Source organism: Mauremys mutica, chromosome 2 (genome assembly GCF_020497125.1).
Source record: "Mauremys mutica isolate MM-2020 ecotype Southern chromosome 2, ASM2049712v1, whole genome shotgun sequence".
Lineage (NCBI taxonomy): Eukaryota > Metazoa > Chordata > Testudines > Geoemydidae > Mauremys > Mauremys mutica.
The window spans coordinates 286440034-286466442 of NC_059073.1; the positions used below are offsets into that span (position 1 = coordinate 286440034).

The 26409-nt window shown below is 46.7% G+C and overlaps 1 protein-coding gene across 1 annotated transcript in view; it reads left to right on the forward strand.

Annotated features, from left to right (window-relative positions):
- ADCYAP1R1 (ADCYAP receptor type I) overlaps positions 1-26409 on the forward strand; it is a 190483-nt gene that overhangs the window by 62720 nt on the left and 101354 nt on the right. Inside the window, exon 3 of the mRNA XM_045006930.1 lies at positions 5777-5882. Within this exon, the coding sequence (XP_044862865.1) occupies positions 5777-5882 (106 nt within the window). The remainder of the gene's footprint in view (positions 1-5776; positions 5883-26409) is intronic.

Below are 26409 nucleotides of genomic sequence, written 5' to 3' on the forward strand. Positions count from 1 at the left end.
TATCCATCAGTGTGTGCCAGAACTGCAGGCATCACTGGTGTTTTCAGGGAAACTGCAACCAGTCTGTCTGGGAGCAGCAAATAACCTCAAGGCAAAAGAGATGAGATCAGAGAAGGTTGTGACCCTCGTGTCACATTTTGGGGATTCGGCCCACAGCAGTGCAGGGGTGTGTCACTGCCTGTAGCCCTACGTGCCTTAAATGCTCACAGATTGGACACCAACAGCCAGTGGACAAAAACACTTCCCTGAGCATCTGGTTCAGAGCTCTGCAGCCCTGGTTCAGCGTTCTGACCCCAGCAGCCTGCCAACAACACAGGAGCCCCACCAGGGTCTCCATCAACTGTGGTTACTACTTGCAGGGTGACCCCAACACACTCTCCACCCTGGATTTTCCCCAAACCTTCTGCCCTGAAGTGCCCAGCCCTCTCATGGAACACTCAGAGAATTCATAAGGTTTGTTGCACCTTTAAAGAGACCAAAGTTACACCTGGGAAACTCATGCTTCCGTTACCATGTACATTTTGTGGTGCTGCTTGGTCATACTTGGGAGGCTAGGGACATAGCATCCCTATGCATGAGTGGCATACAGTGAGCTGAGACGTGTCATGCATGCTGGGCTTAATCTGTGATTTCCAGGGACCTGCCCGGAAATTCTCAGCCTGGAAACAGAATTAGATGATATAGCCCATCTCGGTATAACTCTCATTTAAACACTGACACCTCTTTTGAAGTGCATCCCAAACACTGTTTAATTTTCTTAAAGTGAAGGCTGTGTTCCTTAGAAAGGCAGTGTGTCCTAGGGGATAGTGCACTGCACTGGGGCTCAAACATAAGAACATAAGAACGGCCATACTGGGTCAGACCAAAGGTCCATCCAGCCCAGTATCCTGTCTACTGACAGTGGCCAATGCTAGGTGTCCCAGAGGGAGTGAACCTAACAGGTAATGATCACGTGATCTCTCTCCTGCCATCCATCTCCACCCTCTGACAAACAGAGGCTAGGGACACCATTCCTTACCCATCCTGTCTAATAGCCATTAATGGATTTAACCTCCATGAATTTATCTAGTTCTCTTTTAAGACCTGTTATAGTCCTAGCCTTCACAACCTCCTCAGGCAAGGAGTTCCACAGGTTGATTGTGCTCTGTGTGAAGAAGAACTTCCTTTTATTTATTTTAAACCTGCTGCCTATTAAGTTCATTTGGTGGCCCTTAGTTCTTATATTATGGGAACAAGTAAATAACTTTTTCTTATTCACTTTCTCCACACCACTCATGATTTTATAGACCTCTATCATATCCCCCTTAGTCTCCTCTTTTCCAAGCTGAAAAGTCCTAACCTCTTTAATCTCTATGGGACCCATTCCAAACCCCTCATCATTTTAGTTGCTCTTCTCTGAACCTTTTCTAATGCCAGTATATCTTTTTTGAGATGAGGAGACCACATCTGTACACAGCATTCAAGGTGTGGGCGTACCATGGATTTATATAAGGGCAATAAGATATTCTCCATCTTATTCTCTATCCCTTTTTGTATGATTCCGAACAACCTGTTTCCTTTTTTGACTGCCGCTTCACACTGCCTTGCCGTCTTCAGAGAACTATCCACGATGACTCAAAGATCTTTTCCTGATTAGTTGTAGCTAAATTAGCCCTCATCATATTGTATGTATAGTTGGGGTTATTTTTTCCAATGTGCATTACTTTACATTTATCCACATTAAATTTCATTTGCCATTTTGTTGCCCAGTCACTTAGTTTTGTGAGATCTTTTTAAAGTTCTTCACAGTCTGCTTTTGTCTTAATTATCTTGAGCAGTTTAGTATCATCTGAAAACGTTGCCACCTCACTGTTTACCCCTTTCTCCAGATCATTTATGAATAAGTTGAATAGGATTGGTCCGAGGACTAACCCCTCTCCATTCTGAAAATTTACCATTTATTCCTACACTTTGTTCCCTGTTTTTTAACCAGTTCTCAATCCATGAAAGGACCTTCCCTCTTATCCCATGACAACTTAATTTACATAAGAGCCTTTGGTGAGGGACCTTGTCAAAGGCTTTCTGGAAATCTAAGTACACTATGTCCACTGAATCCCCCTTGTCCACATGTTTGTTGACCCCTTCAAAGAACTCTAATAGCTTAGTAAGACATGATTTCCCTTTACATAAACCATGTTGACTTTTGCCCAACAATTTATATTCTTCTATGTGTCTGACAATTTTATTCTTTACTATTGTTTCAACTAATTTGCCCAGTACCGATGTTAGGCTTATTGGTCTGTAATTGCCGGGATCACCTCTAGACCCCTTTTTAAATATTGGCCTTCCATTATCTATCTTCCAGTCACTGGGTACAGAAGCCTATTTAAAGGACAGGTTACAAACCATAGTTAATAGTTCCGCAATTTCACATATGAGTTCTTTCAGAACCCTTGGGTGAATGCCATCTGGTCCGGTGTTTTGTTACTGTTAAGTTTATCAATTAATTCCAAAACCACCTCTAGTGACACTTCAATCTGTGACAATTCCTCAGATTTGCCACCTACAAAGGACGGCTCAGGTTTGGGAATCTCCCTAACATCCTCAGACGTGAAGACTGAAGCAAAGAATTCATGTAGTTTCTCCTCAATGACTTTATCATCTTTAAGCGCTCCTTTTGTATCTCGGTCGTCCAGGGCCCCCACTGGTTGTTTAGCAGGCTTCCGCTTCTGATGTACTTAAAAAACGTTTTGTTATTACCTTTTGAATTTTTGGCTAGCCGTTCTTAAAACTCCTTTTTGGCTTTTCTTATTACATTTTTACACTCAATTTGGCAGTGTTTATGCTCCTTTCTATTTACCTCACTAGGATTTGACTTCCACTTTTTAAAAGATGCTTTTTTATCTCTCCCTGCTTCTTTTACATGGGTAAAAGAAAAAGAGACCTGAGTTCTCTGCTCAGCTTTGTCCCTGGTGTGCTGAGTGACCTTGGCAAGTCACCTCTCGGTCCCGTAGCACTGTTAAAACCTACTAGGGAACTTTTAGTTCATACCAGCAGGGTCTACATGGACCTGTTAGCATACAAGCCTGTTTGTCAGCCTGGGATAGAATTTTGGGGTTGACCTTTGATACTCTTATATCCTTAGTAAGATGTGTGAACAAAGAACAAAGACACTGTGTGTGTTGCTTCTGCCTGGCCAGATGGTTTGTGAGTACAATGGGAAGAGATAAGGGATAGAGCAGTTAAAGTGTTACAGGGCATGGTGGGAGTGTAATATATACACTTTAAAGCTGCCTCAACCCCATCTCAAGGCATGGTCAAGCAACCAGGCGGGAGGAGCAAAGAGGGATGGGCGGGGGAAGGTATAAAACACTAAAAGACCAAAGAAACGCTTGTCCCTGACCGTAGCACAACCTCACTGCTCACCCCTCCCATGGGGTACAAAAGGCTTGGGACTGTGTGCGTGCTCGGCAGGTATATTTGGGCCTGCTAAGAAGGGGGAATCGGGACACAGGCAAGGCTCTGCGGCGTCAGAACTGGGAACGGAACACTGGGAAACGGACTCTGTTGGCATGTAAAGCTATGGACATGCTTGCCGGGAACTAACCCCAATAAACATGGCATTGCCTGCACTTCGGACTTCTGGTCTTCTGCTTGCTGTCTGCGTGACAAGAACCAGAGGAGGGGGTGAAGGGAAAGCCCTCTAACAGGACCAATTAATGCCCAACACATTAATGCCCTTTAGAAACCACACCCCTGCATTACTGCCCTGCATATACAAACCCCTGGTGTCTTCCTTTTCTCTCTTCCTTTGCAGTGTGTCCTACCCTGGACTCCTGTAGAGATATAAAGACAGTGGCTAGTACCAGGAGAGATTTGATCAACACAGCTCAGTTTAGCTGGGATTGCATTTCATTTTGGCTGTAAAACCATCTTGTAGCCATGGGAGAAGAGAGGAAAGGAGGAAACATGGGCTGCAGAGCCACAAAAGTGTAACCCTTCTGCCCCTCTGAGTTGGCAGCAACAAGGGCCGGGTTCAGTATCCAGGGGTTCCGTTTCAATAGCGCAATGCAAAACTGGCTTGAGCCCCAACCCAGTGACCTGGGACAATTACATATCACGCCCCCCCCGGGCGCCTCTAGGAGGCAATACTTCCCCTCTCGCAAGCACGGAGCCTGAGTGTAGCAAAATCCTTTTAATAAAGGAGGGAAACAATGCGGCATTACGGTGGGGAAACACCACAAACAGGATTCCTAACACAAACCATGAGCAAAAGACCCACCAAGTAAGTTTTGGCAATGTCCTTTTCCCCTTAGGGTCTTAAGTCCAATCACCCCAAAGTCCAACAACCCAAAAGTCTCTGTCCCTGGTCAGTGCCGCCCCAGAGTTCAAAAGTTTATCTGCAGAGTATTAACGCCCCCCCCAGCCTGGGTGGAATGGGGGAGGCACACAGGGTGTTAATGGGCACCTTACGTGGGCCGAGGCTGACTGCCTCGCCTCTCCGTGAAGTTCTGCTGTAGCCTTCACCACGAATGGCTCTGTTCCACCAGCCGCTCCGTTCCTCCATCCATCCCGTGAGCTGCTCCAGACACCCCCACAAACTGCTCCACTCGCTGTTCCATGGGCCGCTCCAACCATCCCACAAGCTGCTCCGCTAGCTGCTCCACTCTACCAGCCATCCCATGAACCACTCCCGCTGTCCCCGCAAACTGCTCCGCTCTGCTCCAACTGTCCTGCAAACTGCTCTGCTCTGCCAGCCACTTAGCAATATATCTTCAGGCTCCCCCACTAGTTAACACAGCACTCAGTGATCTCAGCTCAGTAATTTTAGCTCTTTTAGTGGCTTCAGCTCTTAGTGATTTCAGCTTGTGGTAGGGGAGCCCCAGTGCTGGTGCACCATTGGCCCAAAGTGAATTCAGCTCAGCAGCCTCTAACAAGACTCCTAGTGGAATCAAAATTAGCTCTGCTATTCAACAATGGAGAGAGGAGGAGGTGCTATTGGTGTGCTAGGCCTTCAAAAGGCACCCATACCATCAGGTACACACATCTATCCCCAACCTTTCCCAATTCACTGGGTTTTGGAACCCATGTCCCTTGTCTAGCGAGTGATATTTAGTTGATGGTGAGACCCTCTGTCATAAAACAGTCTCATAGTCCTTCATTCACATAATCAGGGTAGCAACACTTTATTCCTCCTACCTCAATAACCGAGAACTTGGGGATCCCACAGCTGTCAAAGTGACCATTTTGGGCTGCCGTGGGCTCATGCTAGGTGGAGTGGGTGTGCCTATGCAAACAAGATCAGCCCCCTAAGTTCTTTTCCACACTTGCCATAATTCACCACCAGATGTCAGGGTAGAGCTCATCCTGACTCTGCTTACAAAAGTATTTACCTGGCTGAAAACTAGAAGAAAGAGGTAGATTCAGTGACATGCCCAAGGTTACACAACAGTAAATGGTAATACTAGGAACTGATCCTAGGGCTTCTGAGTCCCCATTCAATGATTTAATCACTAGATGATCCTTCCGCTATGGCTTCAGACTCCATAAAAGCAGTGTATTAGAAGTGGATAGCAGGAAAAATAAAACCAATGATATTCCTTGCAATAATTAATCTCCATTGTAATCCTGTTGTTTAGCTTTAGGTCTTCTGCACTGGGCAGTGAGTTTACAGTGCATTTATTTCACCTTCCAGGGCTGTTTTCCCCCCAAGAGGAGGATCACAAGATTTACTGGTTTTCCCATGAGTTCAGGATAGACTGGTGTATTTGTAATTGTTCCGCTTTCTGCCTTTCAGGTCGCAGCGACGCACTCAGACTGCATCATCAGAAAGGAGCAGGAGGCCTGTCTGGAGAAAATCAAGAGAGCAAGTGCTGTCAATCCACTGAATGAGTCTTCCCCAGGTGAGTTCCAGTCTGGGATGGATATGTATGTTGAACAAACCCCTTCCAGAGTTTCCCTCTTCTTACATGTGTGATCTGCCATGTGGCACACAGAATATTGATGCCAAAGGCTTACTAGAATATGATTTAGCAGTTAAAGTTAAATTAGCTAGGATAAACATTAGAAGAGCAATTAACTGTCATGCTTCAGGGCAAATGCTGATGACCAACCAAGGTCAGGAATATACTTCCTTCCATAGTACAGTATGACGCAATGAGGTATATTTATGGGACTGATCCAGAGCCCATAGAAGTCACTGGAAAGACTTTTCAGTAGGCACTGACTGAGTCAGGCTCTATGGGGTTTTACACCTTCATTTGGAGCATCTGACATCAGCCACTGTTGGAAATTGTATATGGGAGCATCGGTGTTTTCTGGAATGGCAGTTCCTATGTTCCTGTCTTCATTTCAGTAATAATTTGCATCAGTGGAGCACCTGATCAAAGGACCTCAAAAGTGCTTTACAGACATTAATCATATGCTACCGTGATGAGTGCCAGATGGATAGACAGAATCGTCCCACTACCTCAGAGCCACAGACAGAAAAACTGAGGCCCAGAGAGATGCAGAGCCTGCAATGCAGAGGGGCTGAGCACTGTCTCCTTCTCACTGACTTCAGTGGGAGCTGTGGATGCTCAGCACCTCTGAAAGTCAGGTCCTACATAACTCATCTGAAGTTGTAAAGCAAGTCACCAGTGGAGCATTACTGGTAGCCAGGCATCAATTCGAGGGCTCCGGACAAACTCCTGGTGGTGGAATTTGGGGTGGAGGGGTGTAAAGGCAGCATAAAAGTGGCCAAACTGGGGAACATGGTGAAATCCTGATTGTGCCGCCTCTGCCTGGCCATATTTTCCATCCTGGAAGCAAGGGGGAGGATGCAGGAGCCTCTACGTTGACTCAGTGCCACCGGAGCATGCCCTAAAGTGGGGGTGCTCCTCCCATGGGCCGTTCAGATGGCTTTGTGGGCAGAAATCTGCCAGGAGCACAATGCGAAGTAACCACACTAGAGGCTTGCAAACAGGCTCACGCAGCAGCGGCTGGACCCTGCTGTCCAGCGCCTCGTGAATGAATCAAATGGTTTGATGGAACCAGGGAGAGTGCACAGGTCAGGCCTTTCCTTTTACCCACAGGCTTCTCTAGTTGTTTCTGAGGGCGGCCCCTTCGGTGGCAGATGAGCCTCTGAATCATTAATGTGGGTAAGGGGGAGAATCTTTCGCTCCCCTGCAGAGCTATAGCAGCAGCTGATTGTGACTCTTGTTACCTTTTATTAATGATGAGCCAATTGGCTGTTGTTTGAATTCAGGAATTCAGAGAGTTTAGGGGCCATTGGATCAGCTGGTCTCACCTCCTGACCAGCACAGGCCAGAGAATTTCACCCAGTTGCCCCTGGTTCCTGGATCCTGACTCTCAGATCCTTGAATGTACAGACCAGTGTATCAGGCCGTGCCCCCAGGCAGAATTACAACTGAAGCCAATGCCACAAACTCTGCTTCTCCTGGACTCTGCGTCTGGCGAATCCATCCCTGACATGGGAGGGAAGCAACCCCTGCCTGCATGGACCTCTCTCTCTGCCCTACAAGCACTGCCTTGGCAACGGGGCCCAGCTCCCCCTTTTCTCCTTCCCTAAGCATCTTTCACAGAAATCACCACAGGCGAGATCCCCCCAGCTCGTCCTCAGCAGCGCTGGGGAGAATGAGGTCCCTTGTTGTCCCCTGGTTGGCCTTGCTCAGTTTGTGACTCCAGTTAGAGGGCAGGGGAAGAGCTGGAGCGACTCCCTCAAACTCCCTGAGTTCCAGTGGGAGGAGGAAGGCAGTGAGTGGGAGTGGCCACTGGCACCCAGTGTGGAGTAAGCTCCTTCACGAACTGTGTGTGTGTGTAACTTACTTTGCCACCTTCCGTCTGCCCCACTTGGGAGCCAGGGGAGGAATTGTAACTCTCGGGGTCACAATTATGCTAGCCTGGCTCAAGCTGGCACTCTACAAATAGCAATGTAGCCACCTGAGTCCGTACCTGCCTGGACCCCCTGGGTCCCTGGGTGACTAGCCTGAGCCACCACCCCTGTGGCCCCGGCTACACTGCTATTTTTAGTGTGCTCACTCGAGGAGAGCTACTGTGGGTACATCTACGCAAGCTTGGCCTCACACCCTCAGTTCCGCGTGTAGGCCTGACCTTCGGGTACCACTCCACTGCAAATGATGCCAGGATTGTCTCATGCTCGGCATATCTGCGCTCACGTCTAATCTAGCTGGTGCAGGTAACAATAGCACTGAAGGCATGGTGGGCATGGACCCTGGTGGTGGCTAGCAACCTGAGTACATACCCAGAATCCCCAGCAGGCTTGTTCTTGGGTAGCTAGCCCACCACAGTTACCTGTGCCAGCTCGATTAATGCTAGGGGGGAGGGTGATGTTTGCCTGCCCTCCCTGCAGACATACCTGTGACGGGTTGGATCATAGAAACCCCCCTGGGAGCTGCCAACTGATGTGATAAGACAACCTCTGCTCCTGTTTTCCCTGACAGCTCGGGACTCCAACACTGTCTTGCTGAGCCAGACACTCCTGTCTGCTCCAACAAAGACCCAGGGTCTGAATTACTTGCCCCAAAACGTCAGGTTTACCTGAAAGCAGCTAACAGAAGTGTGCTTGTCTTTAACACCCAGATGCCCAACTCCCAATGGGGTCTAAACCCAAATAAATCCGTTTTACTCTGTATAAAGCTTATGCTGGGTAAACTCATAAGTTGTTCGCCCTCTATAACACTGATAGAGAGATATGCATGTCTGTTTGCTCCCCCAGGTATTAATACATACTCTGAGTTAATTAATGAGTTAAAAATGATTTTGTTAAATACAGAAATTTATTTAAGGATTTAAGTGGTTCCAAGTAGTAACAGACAGAACAAAGAAAGTCACCAAGCAAAATAAAATAAAATGTGCAAATCTATGTCTAATCAAACTGATGCTTCAGTAAGTTTTTTCCTCAGACTGGACACCTTCCAGTCCTGGGCACAATTCTTTCCCCTGGTACAGCTCTTGTTCCAGCTCAGGTGGTAGTTAGGGGAGTCTTCATGATGGCTCCAGGGCCGCCGGGGGGGGGGAGGCAAAGGGGGCAATTTGCCCCGGGCCCCGGGCTCCGCAGGGGCCCCCAAGAGAACAGCGGAGGCTCCCGCCTCCGCCCCTCTCCTGGAGCCTCAGCGCATCAAGCGCCGAGTCTCCGCCGGGGCCCCTGAGCCCCGCCCCGCTCAGAGCCGCGTGGTCAGGGGGCGGGGCTGGGAGCTCCGGGCTGAGCTCAGCTGCCTCCGCTCGGCGTGGAGCTCCCAGCCCCGCCCCCTCACCACGTGGCTCTGAGCGGGACGGAGCTCAGGCCCCGCCGGCCACACGCTGCGGCTGTTCCGGCGAGGCGCTGAGACTCCGGGTGAGGAGGGAGCCGGGGGTAAGAGGCTGGGGCCGGGGCGGGGGGGAAGCGGGACCCGCCGCCGAAGCGCAGCCCGGTCTTCGGCGGCGGGGGGCCCCTTCCGTTCCGGGACCCGCCGCCGAAGTGCCCCGAAGACCCGCGGCGGGGACCCCCCCCCCACCGAATTACCGCCGAAGACCGGGCTGCACTTCAGCGGCGGGTCCCACTTCGGCGGTAATTCGGCGGTGGGGAGTCCCCGCCGCGGGTCTTCGGGGCACTTCGGCGGCGGGTCCCGGAACGGAAGGGCCCCCCGCTGCCGAAGACCCCGGGCCCCCGGAATCCTCTGGGCGGCCCTGGATGGCTCCTCTCTCTGTTCTGTTCCATCCCTTTATATATCCTTTGCATAAGGCGGGAATCCTTTGTCCCTCTGGGTTTCTACTGCCCCTCACTGGAAAAGCACCAGGTTAAAGATGGATTCCAGTTCATGTGACATGATCACATGTCACTGTGTGACCCCAAACCTTCATTCCTCCCAGCCTGACTCAGAGGAAGGTTTGCCTGCAAACAGAGCCCCAGTCAATTGTCCTGTTGATGGGAGCCATCAAGATTCCAAACCCCCTTTAATGGCCCACACTTTGCATAATTACAATAGCCCCTCAGAGTTATATTTCATATTTCTAGTTTCAGATACAAGAGTGATACATTTATACAAATAGGATGACTACACTCGGTAGACAATAAGCTTTTTAATGATACCTTACAAGAGACCTTTTGCATGAAGCATATTCCAGTTACATTATATTCACTCATCAACTTTTTATAAAATCATATAGACTGCAACATCACAACACCTTCCTTTGCAGTGTTAATGGGTTTATTCCCTGCGCTGCTGCCTGCTAGCCCATACTTGGGGCAGATTATAAAGCCATAATCTAGACCTATCTGATTCATCCAGCCCTGTGTGGTACATATTTCAGACCAGACTCTGCCATATTTATTCGTATTGAGTACTCCCTTATTCCACAATGATTCCTACTGCAATCAATAAGGCCGAAGGCGGCACATGAGCTGATTTTCAGTGGCACTCACACTGCCCAGGTCCTGGCCACCGGTCCGGGGGGCTCTGCATTTTAATTTAATTGTAAATGAAGCTTCTTAAACATATTAAAAACCTTATTTACTTTACAGACAACAATAGTTTAGTTATATATTATAGACTTATAGAAAGAGATCTTCTAAAAACGTTAAAATGTATTACCGGCACGTGAAACCTTATATTAGAGTGAATAAATGAAGACTCGGCACCCCACTTCTGAAAGGTTGCTGACCCTTGGGGTAAAGCAATATTCAGCATCACCAAACCTGGCCTTTCGTTCATAGTTATCAAGAGCCTCATATAAAAGACGGGCCCATTTCAGTTCTCGCTGCTCTGAAACTCCCCGCTTTGGGATACCTGCCTGCAGGTGGAGGCGGCCGGGGGCATTTGCAGTGCGTTTTCGTCTTTGATTGGTTCCTTTTCCTTCCACCCACCTCAGCCAACCTGTTCTTCAGCTGGGAGCATGTGCTGCGCTCTCATTAGTGGGCTAAAAAAATAAGGCTTATTAAAAGTGACAGCTGCTAGAGAAATGGACTGTTAGCTTGTTTCCTTTGGAAAACTGAGCAGCATAGAAAACACCTATGTGCTTGTCAGAGGCAGATGGGAGAAGGAAGAAATGTGTTCTGACTGGTAAATAAACAGAGAGGGAGGCGAGGGGTAGAAACCTAGGTATAGCCTTTGATTTCCCATCCAAACAAAGCCATGGAACAAAACCTACTTCACGAATAATCCTCTATCGAAGGAAATCTCTTTTCCTGGAGGGGCTGAGTGTAAGGTCCTTGGGGCAGGGGCTGAGTTAGTGGGCACAGGGGCAGTTTATTTCATTAAACCTTGTTCTGTGTTTATACAGCACCTGGCGCAGTGGGGTTCTGGTCCATGACTGGGGCTGCCGTGATGCAAATAAATAATGGGGAGTTCTGTGAAGCTGTTCCTTCCAACTCATTCTCATGCTTTAAATCCTTCCCTCAAATAAATTAATCCCATAGAAGTCAATGGGGGCTCTTTCTGCATGCTCCAGACTGCTCATATTAGCTCAGTCCTCCCTCACTTTGCCTCCCGCTGTGTTTGGCTCCTGCTTCCAGATTTGCAGAGGAGTTGGCTCCCCGGCCGGTCCTTAGGGCTCCCCGCAGCGAGCTGCAATATGTGCACAATGCTCACGCTGCAGCTGTAGCCATGGAGCCTTCAGATTAATGCTAACAATATCCTACCAAGCAGCCAGCCTGCGGACGCATTCGTGCCTTGGCACAGCAGCTTTTCCCCCTCCTCTGGGTTGTGTTTGCTGTTGTTTTGTTCTCCGCTGGGTTGTGTTTTTCTTCCCTCTGCTGCTTTGTGGTGTCTGTAAGTGCTTGGGAAACAATGGAGCTTTTCATGTTTATTTTACAGCCCCTCCATGATCACTGCTTCCTCTAAAGGGTTTTCAGTCTTTCAGGGGCTTTCATAAGAAAGAAAATAAGGCGAAATACTGACCCCGCCCCCTCATCTCTGCAGTCCTGGACTCCTATGTGCAACGCCTGAATAAAAGGAGATGCATACATAGATTTTGAGCTAGGGCCAGAATCCTCCTTTAGTGGGCCGTGGAGGGAGAGAAAATGTTACAGGGAAAAACGATGTAGGAGAATGAAGGGGAGGAGACAGGAGAGAAGGAAGGGCGGCCATGCACAGCAATGAGACCAGATGCTCTCCTACACTGATATCGCCCTGATTTTCTGCCATGTTCCAGCCTCAGTCCTAGAGCAGATTAGAGCAGCTTCTAGGCTGCTCTAACCTATGATAGCTGGCAACCGGCTACAGTCCACTGACCCCAGCCCATCATCCCTGCAGTACACTAGCTGAGAATTGGCAATGCACATCTGCACTCTGGCCAAACCCTCTCCTTCTCCCAGCATTCTCTGTCCCATCCCCATCACCCGGGAGTTAGTGGGGATGGCGTGGGAGTAAAGAGCTGTTGATAATACCTGATGGGGCTGGAAATGTGCAGCTGTCCCTTTAAATAGTTGCCTAGATTGTCTGTACAGCAACTGAAATGTTCCCCTTACTAGGCCCTGGTCTGCACACAGCCCCGGGGTCGAACTAGGGTACGCGAATTCAGCTACGTGAATAATGTAGCTGAATTCGAACTACCCTAGTTCGAATGACTTACCCGTCCAGACGCCGCGGAAGCGAACTCCGCGGCTCCAAGGTCGACTCCGCCAACTCCTCCTGCCACGGTGGAGTACCGGAGTCGACCGCGGCGCTTCCGGAGTTCGAACTATCGCGTCTAGATCAGACGCGATAGTTCGAACTCCGAGAAGTCGAACTCGCCGCGTCGACCCGCGCGGTAAGTATAAACGTACCCTAGGGGAATACTCAGCAGGCCAGGTGCAGTTAGCATCTGGCCCCTTTTTGCTGCCAGAGTTGGAACAAATGGGCTGGAGCACACGACAGAGTCTGGCCCATGAGTCCGGCTGCAAGACATTTTAAAGTCTAAGGGCCAAACCCTGCATCCTTTACTCACGTAACTACAATGGAAACACTCTTGTGAATATGAGTTCCAGTACAGATCCCTTAGGAGGTGATTTGAATAGGGGCTGATGATGCTCAGCACTTTACTGGTTTGATCCCTTGGTTTAGTAATTACAGTTTCTGAAATACAGTTCCTTGGTCTACCATGTCCATAATGCTGGTCTGTTCTGGGCCCACAGTGCACTGGATTCCATCTTTGTAGGGCAATGCCCTGTCTCCCTGGACCTGCCATCCCAGGCAGGGGTCTACACTCTGCCTGTAGTACAATAGTCATGATACCTGCACTTCTGCAGTGTCCATCATACCAAGATCTCAGAGGGTTTTATGACTGTTATATAGTAATACCTAGCTCTTACAGAGTGTTTTTCATCAGTAGATCTCAAAGCACTTCACAAAGAAAGTCCATACCATTATCCCCATTTTACAGCTGCGGAAACTGAGGCACAGGGCAGTAACTTGACCACGGTCACCCAGCAGGCCCATGGAAGAGCTGAGAGTAAAACCCAGGCCTCCAGTCTAGTGCTTTATCCTCTAGGCCATACTGCCTCCTCACAGCCTCTCAGAGGTGTACGTTGGGGACTGAGTGATCACATCACAAACAACCCTGAGCACAACAGGTATACAACCGTGCAGAGCAACACTCCACAACAGTTTAGCACAGGGACTGACCAGGAATACCCTAGCCAGTTGAAACTGCAGGGTGTATTTTAGTAGCTGTCATATTTGTAGAACACACCGGGGCTTATATTCCTTCCTTATCCGAAGTGCCCTGAGATCTTTCATGACCACAAAAAAGAGACACGCATTACAGATGCTTTAATGCACTTCTGGGCCGCATCCGGGCACCATAGTGACAGGCACGGTCTAAGAAGCTGAATGGAATAAGAAGTGGTCAGGGCTCTGGTTTTATGTCTCATTGTAAAATCACTCTTTAATTCTGGCTGCCCCAGTAAACTCTTTTAGCAGGTGGCATGCTTTCCATCCCACCCCCACCTCCTGGTGAAATATTTAAAGGGACAGCTGCACATTTCCAGCCCCATCAGGTATTGTCAACAGCTCTTTACTGGGCTATACACGTGCAGCGATCTTCCCCCGCGGGAGAATCATGCAAGCCAGAGCCCTGTTGTCATTTGAACATGATCGAGTAAAATGAAAGGTGTGGGGCAGGGGAGACAGAGTTGATTAGGTTGCACTTTCCCAAATGCAGCGGGTGAGCGAGTTTCACAGATGTGCGCTTTGAAAAGGAGCCCGTCTGGATGGGAAGATGGAGCCGGACTGCGGTGTTGTGCTGGAGAGGGAGAGTTTGCTCTCGTTTTTTTTCCCTGAAATGTCTCATCAATCTCCCATTCTTTCAAAGCCTTTGAGTGAGCTGTTCTTATTGCCCTTGCCAGCACTGGGGAGAAGTTATTTCATTGTGCATGCGCCTCCCTCCTTGTTGCAGCTGTGTACGGGAATAACGTGGCCGGAGTTGTTCTCCTGTCTATTAGCTCTTCAGAAGTGCTTTGGCGGTGTTGGATTTCTCTCCACAGCAGGGCAGAACATCCACTGACAATCTAATACCAGGTTCAGAAGCATGGGGCAAGAGACTTGGGGTAAAACTAGGTGCTACATGATGCCAGACTTGGCAGATCCACTCTTATTATTCGTAGTGGAAGGGGTATAAACTCACATGCTTCAGCATAAGCCAAGGTCTAGACACTTGGGTTAGGAAGAAACATTCCATATGGACAGATTATCCCATAATTGCCACCTGGAGTTTTTACTGCACCTTCCTCTGAAGCATGTGATGCTGACCACTACTGGAGACAGGACGGTGGGCTAGATGGATCATAGATCTGAGCCAATGTGGGAAATCCTATGTTCCTGCATATTGCATTAACACCTAGTGGCCCCACTCACTGTCAGAGACCCATTTTGTGATGGATTGTAAGACCACTCCCATGTCAAATCGCCTACAATCTAAATAGACAAGACATGTAATATTATTATCCCCGTTTTACAGCTGGAGAATTGAAGCATAGAGAAATGATGTGACTTGCCCAAGATCGCACAGAATGTCTCTGGCAGTAAATGGGACTAAACCCAGATCTCATGAGTCCTATTCCCTAACCACAACATGATCATCCCTCTTGATTTCACTAACCCTTTTGTTGCTCGTCTTCCATGGCACCTGCGGTGCTGCCATTGTTCTAGCAAGAGGCCATTACAAACAAGTGGAATGCCTGGGCATGCTGGTACACTCTGGATACGAGAGGAACATCCTACTTGCATATATTTAGTATGATCAGCCTCCATGCTGATGTATTCCGCATGGATGCACTAGGTGTGTTCCATAGGAATGTAGGAATTCCCAATCCAGATCAGACCAGTGGCCCATCTAGTCCAGTAGCCTGTCTACAACAGTGGCCAGCGCCAGATGCTTCAGAGGAAGATGCAATAACCTTCTGAATGGAGAATTATGGAATAACCTTCCTACAGAGGAAGTTTCTTCTTACCCTCATCAGCACAGCAGGTACGTGCTGCTGGCACGTTCAGTAGCACTCTAGTGGATAACATGGACTCTCTCATTTGATTCCCTCCCTCTCCACCTCCAAAATAAATCTGTGTTATTGTCCTTTGGACATTTGCCGAGTTTAATTTAATTGAGCCAGCAAAGGAAACAAAAGACGTTGTATTTCAGTGGCTAAGAGCCTGAAACCACCATCTAACTTGAAAATACAGGTGTGAAAAAGGCTATTCTGTATTACAGAGTGTATTATACTATGCCATGACCCCAAGGTCTTGAGCTTGGGTCCAGACGGTTCATAGGAGCAGCCACACTCCAACCCTCCACCTGCCACCCTAGGATCCATGAAGCCCAGCCCCACTGTGAGGCTCTGCCCCTGAAATCCAATTGGCAGGGTCCCAAAACAGCTGATTGGCCAGCTGGCCCTACTTAAACCAGCAGCAGGAGCAGGGTGCAGTCCAAATAACTGGGCTTCACTCTGCACTGGAGTATGTGCTTCTGGCTCTCGTTTGACTTCCTGGCATCCCAGGCTGGCTTAACTCCTGGCATCTGACTTGAGGTTCCTGACCTCCAGTGTGTCTCATGGCCCTGACTCTGGTTTCTGACTTGTGGTTCATGATCTCCAGTTTGTCTCCTGCTTCTGACCTCCTGTATCCTGGTATCCTGACACAGCTACCTCTGGACGCCTGTCTTGCCGCTGCAGACTCTGGCTCTGACGCCTAGGTCTGGCCGCCTACAACCTGGCTGTGACCTAACAACACTTACATAGTGCTTTCAAACAGATGAAGCCCTATACTCTCTTGGGAGGCAGATTATTATTAACCAACAGAACTGTTAACCAAGTCCCTAGTGCAGAATCTCTTAGTGCAGGTGGTGGTGCGTGAGCCAGAAAGACTTAAGTTCCTGATTGCAATTGCCATCATCATGGCAAGTCCCAAAGGGACATAGACTCCTTGCAGAATCAGAACCACCCACATCGATATCTAGCAAAGCCCTGAAGATGGTCTGGCTGGATATTCAGTTTATATCCATTGTTGGCAATCATCTCACACCACCGAAGCTTTTGGTGACCGTCTGATTGCCAGCCATGTGATCCCCAGCCCTGGAGTGCGTTCCTCAGTAAACGTGCTTTGTAATTCATTAGCCCTCCATCCTAATAATAACTGACAGCAAATACAAGCCCAGGCCAACCCTAGATTTTACTTGTAAATCGACCCCCTTGGATGAAGAGTCCTGTGCCAGTAAGCTCTTTGGGAGGGGAACTGTCTTTTTTTTCTGAGTTCATACTGCCCCTACTACAATGGAGTCCTAGCCCAGGAGGGGAGGCTCCTAGGTGCTACTGCAATACAAATGATTAATAATAATGTGTGAAAGCCACAATGTTATTTTACAGTCTCTTTTGAGAGGATTTCTGCACATGAAGGGGCCCCAGCAATGAATAACAGAGGCATTTTGAGGTGGTTTTTATCAAGGAAGGTGCACAATTACTCCAAACCAAAATGTATGATTAGCTAGTTTTTTTGTTAGAAAGGATTACACCAGGGCAAGGAGAGGACCGTGCATTAGTGCAAATGTTATTTATTATCTCTGATTGAATGAGCATGTAAAAGCAAAAGGGCTAAGGAAAGGGGAGGAGACACCGATGTATATGCTAATGATTCATGAGGACAAGACGAGCATTGACCTTTTCAGTAATACCTTGGGCACCTTCTTTTGTTCTACATGCACAGTGTACTAAGTGTAATGGAATTGTGTAGATACAGGAAGACAGATACTGAGAGAGTCTTAGCGGTCAGTGAGGAGCTGTATTACAGTGGGTTTGGTTTCTCAACATGTTCCTATATAGGGCCAGATTCCCTACTCTGTTACGATCCCTCTGTGCCACTCTGGTGGCATAAAGAAGCTATACTCTGGCTGCAGATTTCCAGCTGAGAATTCTCCATGTAAACACATTGCCAGTTGATTGTAACTGTTATATATATCTGTCCCTTTTCCCCACTACATAGGGAGTGTGTTGGAGGTAGGAGTGGGTGGGGAGGACTCATGGGCTCCATAGGGATCCTACATCAGTGCTGAAACTTAGATCCACCACTAGATAGTTCTAGGTAGGCTCAGGGCTAGCATCTGCCCTGAGGATGAAGGAACTGTAACCAGCTGCCTGTGCTGAAGTTCTGGTTCAAGAGAGAAGTTGATTAATCAAGTTCATAGTGAGCAGAGAATGGTGTGAATTACTGAGCTGAACCGATGCCCAGAACTCGGAATCTAAGTAATTGGTTTTACTATCATGAGTTTGGGATGGGTGGCAAAGCGAATTATGGTTTGTGGGTTATCCTAACATTATTGGCTGGATCACACAGCACAATGCAACCATTGCCTCAGTTGGTGTAAATGAGCGTAGCTCTGTTGAAGTCAATAAATCTACTCTGATTTACACCAGCTGAGGATCTGGCCTGTTTTTTTTCTATATATGCCACGTTACAGAAAAAAAGTATTTTAGGATAGACCAGTTTTTGCATTCCTCCAGCTCCAAAGCCAGGGGAGGAAGGATACGAAAGTAACCCCAATGTTTTATAAGTTATTTTAAAACATTTCTAAAGGTATTTTCTGTAACATTACTGGCAAATACAGAGACCTTTTTTCAACCATCAGTTCAAATGTCCACGATTAGTATTATCACACTCTGAAAGTCAGACCAGTGAAATTTTAAACCCCTGTTCTTAACTTTGGGAGGAAATAAGAAAACATTTATGTGACATCTGCTTTTCAGTGTAAAACTGGCAGCTGTTAATTGCTTCTATTTGGAATACTAGAAGTCGTTCTAGTGAAGGTAGACTTGTGGGATGAGTGCATGATTGCAGGATCAAACCTGAATCTGTTTAGTGTGCTTGCCGAGTTTCTCTTGTCTGCACTGGGGATGCTGTAGAGGAAGGATCACGTCCTAAAATTGTGCAAAAAAGCAATTTGTTACTTGCTGAAAACATCCTAGTTCATCATTCTGAACCATTCTGCATTTGCATGAATAGAGCTCTTTATCCATTGGTGTTATCAGTGGATTAATGGCATGTTTTTGTGTGGGTATATATATATATATATAACCTGTATGTTCTTGATAAAACAACTGCAATTACTAGTCGCTATCTTGTCCATTTAAAGAGAAACATGGGTTTACATTCATTCTGCTCCTTTATTTCAATACCAGGTGACAGAACCTCCTCTCAGTTGGCAGCGATGTAAGGCCCCGGTTCAGCAACATAGTGAATCATGGGGTTAGCTTTAAGCAGGTGTGTAAGTCCCATTGATTTCCATGGAACGTAAGCATGTTTTTAAACTTCTAGGGAGGTCAATGAGCTTTAAGCACATTCTTGAATTTAACCACGTGATTAGGGACTTTCCTGAATCGAGCCCAAAGCACCTGCCTCCCTATACATCAAGAGAACGGTATTACTCCTGCAAGATTTGTATGATGCCATTCATTGTGATTCAATAACTGTTTTAATTGGCATGCCATCTCTGTCAATTTGTTATTAGACCTCAAAAGAAATGTTTTCATCAGTGGAAAGTACCTTGCTTGTCCATACTTCTTTTGGAGAACCTGGGGATAAAACCTAATTATTCAAATCTCAATTTTTGTCTGAAGAATAGCTCAGGACAATACAAGCAAAGTGAATATGGTCCTATATGGAAGTTGAAATTGGACTTAAATAATCCAAAGATATTGTGCTTTGAGCAGTGGGTTGGACTAGATGACCTCCTGAGGTCCCTTCCAACCCTGATATTCTATGATTCTATGTGCTGGCTCTCTGCACAGGGCTGCATTTCCCCCAAGGTGAACACAGATAATGAAAGGGCAAACATGCTACATCACCAAATACACCATGTCCATTTATTAGGATCTTTACCGTTAACTTTTAATTATGTACGACAATGACAATATAGTAGTAAACATTCAGTACCACCTTTTTTTAGAAATGACACAATTATCATATTAGACTTTGCTAATTATTATTAATTTGTATTAACGTAGCCTAGAGGATGGACCAGGGCACCATTAGGCTAGGTGCTGTACAAGCAACAGCCCACCCTGAACAATTTACACAATCGAAGGATGACTTTACACTACAGTTTTTCCGGTACAGTTTTATTGGCAAAACCCTCCTAGTGTAGAGGCAGCATGTTCCAGCCAAAAATATGCATTTGCTAAGGTAGCTTATCCCAGTTCAGCGAGCAATCTAAGCTATATCAGCAAAAGGACTTCTATACCAATGTAACTTCAGCGACACCAGGGCTTTTGCCAGTATAGAGTTGTTTGGGGAGGGGATGTGTTTGGGGAGAAGGGACTTGCACTGTTAACAGACATTGCTATAACAGCAAAAACTTCTAGTGTGGACCTGGCCTAAGAATAAGGGCTTGTCTACGCTACCCACCAAACTGGCGAGCAGCGATCGATCCAGTGGGGGGTCGATTTATCGCGTCTATACTAGACGCGATAAATCGACTGCTGAGCGCTTGCGTGTCGACTCTGGTACTGCACCAGTGAAGGTCCTGCGGTAAGTGGATCTAAGTACGTCAACTTCAGCTACACTATTCATGTAGCTGAAGTTGCGTATCTTAGATCGACCCTGCGCGGTAGTGTAGACAAGCCCTCAGAAAACACATGGCTACAGAAGATGGGGAAGCATGAGGAAGCAATGAAATGATGCCAGTCAGCATAGTCAACAGTGGTCACAGCACACCAGCTGCCTAAGCATTGTCCATGATTTGAGGACTTCAATAACTCAGGCATAGGTTAGGGGTTTGTTACAGGAGTCGGTGGGTGAGATTCTGTGACCTGCATTGTGCAGGAGGTCAGACTAGATGATCATAATGCTCACTTCTGACCTTAAAGTCTATGAGTCAATTAGTATGCTGTAGACATCACGGCAGAGGAGAGTTTAAAGGTGATACAGCCTTTGCCATGGTATCTTTGCTGATAACAAAGTAAAGGGTGATAATTTTTGCATACAAATTATAAACCATGTGGGATCGTGAGATCCTAGTGTAGTCACTTCTCCAGCTGAGTGATGACACTGGTGTAACTCTCTGGTTTAGAGTAGAGTATGTGACCTCGAAGGATGATTTGTATTACCACAGAGCCTGGGGGTCCCAGTGATGGACCAGGAGTCCACTGAGGTAGGTGCTCTGCAAACACAGAACAGAAAGGCCATCCCCGCCCCAAAGAGCTTCCAATCTATGTAATAAACAAGAGGCCATAGAAGCATAGAGACAGATGGATGGGGGAAGAGAAGGAAACAGAGACAGTACTGATCAGGATGATAGGCAGTCATCTGGGCACACCAGCCATCTGACTGTTGTCAAGATGTTTTTTGTAGGCATCCCAGCAAAGGATTGTTTTAAGGAGGGGTTTAAAGATGGGCAATAATTTTGTGGAAGTTTATGCGGAGAGCCTCTTGAACGTGAGGGGCAGCATAGGAGAAAGCTCGAAGCTGCTTGTTGGAAAATTTAACAAGTGAATGAGGGAGGCTGGTGTTCTGGGCCAGTCAGAGGTGGAAGCCGACATTTTGATAAAGAATGTCACTATGATAGCGGAGGTGGGGAAAGGCTGTGAAGGGCCTTGAAAGGGAAGACAAATAAGATTCCTTGTGGGGTTTTTTTTCCCTCCAAATTTGGGCCTAGTTTTCAGAACACCAGACGCACACAGCACACTCAGATGCCTGTGACTGTGTGCATGAGTTGTGTGAATCATTACAGTGACGGCACATCCAGGAGCAGTTTGACACCACTCTTCATTTGTATGAGCAAATCCCGGATCTGTGCCACTGCTGTGCATGAGAATTAGAGACGCATGGGTGGCCCTTTCCCATTTGGTGTTGTGAGAATCAGGCTTAATGGGTTGATGATTTCACTCTTGTCGACGTTATTATTTTATCTCTTGTTTAGGCGGGCTGTGGCTAAAACTGCCTTATTTTATACTTTTGTTTCTTGTTCGGAGCTGCAGCCATTGCTTCTTAATATAACTCCCTTAAAACGTTAAGCCAAGATCTTCATTCTATTCAATTGCATAATCAGTAATAGTATATGTAGCTGACTGCGTGTAATAATTTGGACTCATGGCAGACTTTGCATATTTTTTCTTCAGCAAAATTGACTTCTCAAAGCAAGAACTGTATTGAGTTTTGTTGTTGTTGTTTTACTTTCTGCCTTCTTGTTTCTCTCTCTCCTTCCTTGGAGTGTTAAGCCATCATTTTCCTGCTGGAAATAACTAAGGGTCAAATTGTGGTCTGGCCTATTTGGTTGTACAAAAGCCTGAAAGGGAGAGAACATCCCCATGGCTCTGTGGAGAATGGGAAGGATAGGGGAGCAGGGACTGCATGCCTAGTACTCATGCTCCGTACCTCGCCACCAACTCCAGCAGGACGGCAGAGGAGGGTGGGGAGCCGGCGGGTCCTTGGCTCTGTCCACAGATTGCTAGCTAGCACAGCTGAGCCAACACGGGGTGGAAATGGGCTTCTCTTTAATGCTGTACGTTGTGCCTAGATGCCATGATTGATGCTTGGTTTGATGGCTTGATAAATAGATTGGTACTTTAGATATTTAATGGTGGTTCAAGGCAGTTACCTGCATCTTGCATTGTAATGAAAATTTGTGGCTGAGGGGCCAACTGAAAGCAGAGCAGCTTTGCTTTTGAGGCAGGTATTTGGGAGGCCGAGGCAACAAGTAAGAGTTCAAGCAGATTCTCCACCTTTTCGTTTATTCCAGCCAATACGGCATCCATAATTATAGCTGACTTGGTTCCCCCTCCCCAACATCTGTAACAAATTACAGACTTGAAATGTTTTATAGCATTTAAACAGATACAAACAGTTTATGAAAACGGTTCTGGAAAAGGGAAACGGATTCTTCGAAAGCTTTGCCGACAGCACCATGAACAGCACCAGACATTTTCATGCTCGATTTCACTCTTTATCCACATGGAAGACCCACTGATTCAGCAGGAAGCGTGCGTGTGTGTGTGTGTAAGAATCACTGGATCTGGCCCTATTGTTACAAGAAGCACTGTTCAAGATCAAATTGTTGAACCGTGGAAGACTGTCACGTCGAAGTGCTGTGCCAGTTCCAATCTGTCTGGTGACATTCTCCTGTCTTGTTGGTTATGTGCACGGCTTGCTTTGTAGAGGTGCTGAATTCCCCCAGCTCCCATTCTGCACCTTTGAAAATCAAGCTGTGCATCTGTTGCGTACATGGTCCTAGACTTGCACGAATGGATTGAAGAGCAGAGCACAGCAAAGCAAACAGAGCACCGGACAAACAAAAAGCAAGGAAAGAACAATTCTGAATTTGGGAAGTAAGGGTATGGGGGAAGGGATGAGGGAATAATTTAAATGACTTTCACCATAGATTCAACGGCTCAAGTGTTAACAAGAGCAGGATGTGGAAGTCAATACTGACTTGAGGGATATGTAACGGGAGACCGATCATACTATTGCCCAAAGGATGCGCCAACAGTAAAGCTAATATGGGGATAACAGCAAACAGTTCATTAAAAATGCAATGGGGAATTATACGTTTTGAGAATAAGCATCATCTTTGGGTCCTAGACTTTAAGGCTCTTGAGCTAGCTCTCACTTTCTGGTCATACAGCCAAAAGACTAATGTAATTCTACCCCTTCTCTGTTAACCTGCAAACTACTTAAAACACAAGCTATTGTTATACTAATGTAATAAGCGAGAGCAAAATTAAATACAGCACTCCGAGTCTGTACTACTTTATCATAATATCCCTCATACAGGATACACCATAAGCGCTCTGTTTATTTTCCATTACCCTTTCAAATTGAAGAAGTTAAAAAGAGAGATTCAAGTGCTTCAAAGTGCAAGAGCCGTTCACCTCTGTACATCTGAATGCAAGTTCTTGCTCAGGTCTCAAATGAAGGATGTGTTGGTGGGTTCCTAATTATTTTGCACTTACCTTCACATGACGTATTCTACTAGGATGAAGTTCACCCCTGTGCAGAGGGCTGACACAAGGTTTATGTACCACTTAAGTCTTATTTGGAGGATGTAACTTGGTTGTAAGTGCTGCATGGTCCTCACGCAAGGATGGACTTCATCCTTACGTTCTAGTGGATCTCTGTGCACATCAACACTGTGATGCCATTTGGCATAATTTATATCTGATTATGAGGCATGCAAGGATGAACTAGCAGAGGTGTTGCAAGTCAGAAAGTCAGCAAATGAACACAGAAGCTACAGATGGAAAAGAAATATTCAGCCATTTGCTCCATCCCATGCCAATGCAGGATTATTCCCAGATCATGGTTCCTGTACCTTGTCCGGTGTATTTTTACATGGCTCAGCTAATGGGACTTCTACCATCTCTCTTGGTAGTGTGACAGACCCAGGCCAGTGGGGTACAGGAGTCTGGTAGAGGGCAAATATACTGGTCACTGGATGAGTAGTTTTCTGTTCCCCGAGTGACCAGAGCGGGAGCTGCACTAGAGTAATCAGGAACCTGCTAGAACCAATTAAGGCAGCCAGGCTGATTAGAACAACTGCAGCCAATCAAGGCAGGCTAATCAGGGGACCTGGGTTTAAAAAGGAGCTCACTCCAGTCAGGCGAGGAGGAGCCAGAGGAGAGGAAGTGCATATGAGGAGCTGGGAGCAAGAGGCACAAGGAGCTGAGTGAGAGGCTGTGCTGCTGGAGGACTGAGGAGTACAAGCGTTATCAGACACCAGGAGGAAGGTCCTGTGGTGAGGATAAAGAAGGTGTTTGGAGGAGGCCATGGGGAAGTAGCCCAGGGAGTTGTAGCTGTCATGCAGCTGTTACAGGAGGCACTATAGACAGCTGCAATCCACAGGGTCCTGGGCTGGAACCCGGAGTAGAGGGCGGGCCCGGGTTCCCCCCAAACCTCCCAACTCCTGATCAGACACAGGAGGAGTTGACCCAGACTGTGGGGAAGATCACTGAGGTGAGCAAATCTGCCAAATAAGCGCAGGACTCACCAAGGTAGAGGAGGAACTTTGTCACAGTAGATTATTCCATAGTCTCATAGATCTCACCAATAGGAGGGTATTCATAATATTCACCCTAAATTTCATACCGTTATTCTTAGTTATACCTGCTTTTGCCAGTACCAAGCAATTTCTCTCTCTCCTAGATGTTCATATCCTTCAAATACATGTAGCCCAGTAGCATGTTGCGCAATCCTGACTTCCTTTCAGATTTCCATGGCAGTCCGCCTCTCCAGCACTGTCATGTTTTTTTTTTCTTGCTGTACTCTAAATTCTCTAGGCTTCAATCTGCTCTCCTTTACACTAGCCTTACCATCATCTAAACACACTGGCTTCAGTGGAGTGACTCCGGATTTACTGGAATAAGGGGGAGGAAAATCAGGGCCTCTGAATTAGTCTCTGACTATGCATAAAATATACTCTCCCACCATTCCAAAAGACAGAACCATTCTCCTGGTGGTTTGATGCGTACGTGAGAAGCCAAATATGCTATATACTGAACACTGCATTTTCTCCCCTACATGTTCCATCAGTGATGGCAGCCTGGGTGGCCCCTCTGTCTCCTTTTCCCGTTCTCACCTCAGTGCTTCCTTCCATGCTATCCCCTAGGTGAGGAGAGCCGCAGCCACCAAACTTGTTCACCAGAGACCTGATCCAAACCCTGACAAAGTCAATGGGAGTTTGTCAGACTCTAAGCCACTACCCTCACCTCCTTCAACTGCCTTCTAAAAAACAACTTCTCCCTTGTTGCCTATGAAGCATGAAATTAACATAAAAAAAACAAACCCACTATGGCCCCCACATTAGTGAAACAATTGAGAGGCACAAGTGCCTTATTTGTGTTACCATATAATTTTCCTTATCTTTCACTCACACCCCAATTTTTCTGCCTTAACGAACCTCGTTTTGGGTCATGTTCCAGTTAGATGACAAGGTGTTCAGGGCAGGGAGCGAGGGTTTATTTTTGTTTGTGTGGCACTTACCACACTCTTGAGCAATTGGTAAAGAAAAGGAGAGGGTTTTTGTCTGTATCATACTGATCAAAATCCCCTCAGCATGTACATATCCATATAGGTCCGGATTGTTTGTTTATTCTCTGAATAGTCCAAAGTGGGCTGAGTCAGGGAAGCTCGATCCAAAGCAAGATGCACAGACTCTAATTTTAATTGAATCAAACCTTTGTCTTTAGGTTTCTCACTCCATCACTGACAGCTTTGTAAGTAGTTTGAATGTATCACTGTGTCCGCCTTCCTGTTCAGGTGTATGAAATGGGTTGTGTTAAAATGACTGTTATCAGACTGTATGAACTGGCTTTTTAACTGTGTTGATCTCTTTTGTCTTCCTCCACTGGAACATCCTGTCCCGAGGGTTCTAATAAGGAATTGCTTGACTCACCACTAAAGCAATTATGGAGTTTGCTCAGAGAAAAAAAATGGTTATTTAATTCACTCATTTCTCAGTCTTGGAATATTTGGAGGAGTAAACACAAGGAGCTAGATGCATCCTTGGTATCACTCTTTTGACATCAGTAGGGTTACATCAGGGATAAACTTGACCCAAGATCTACTAACAATTCTCTTCTGCTCAGGGATGCATGTCATTTCAGTACGGATAATTCTATTTTTAAACAAAAGAGCAGGAAAATGGAGGAAGAGATGGTCTTGTGGCTGGAAATAAAGGACTTAGGAGTCCAGCTATTGTTAAAACATTTTTTAGAAATATGGCATTGCCCTACTATCTCCACACTTGGGGTTAGTTTTGATGTTCTTCAAGGAGGGCCGCCATTTTAATATGACTTCCCCACAGACAGTCCTGTTGGCTGACAGAGGGCCCAATCCTACAGTCCTCAGTTAAGTTTATGGTAAAAATTATCTCCAGGTAAAATTCACTTGCAGGAATTCTGCCTAAGTAATATCTGCCGAATGCTGAGCAAAGAGTTTATAAAAAGAGAAATGTTGCTGAGCAGATGAATGTCGTTCTGCA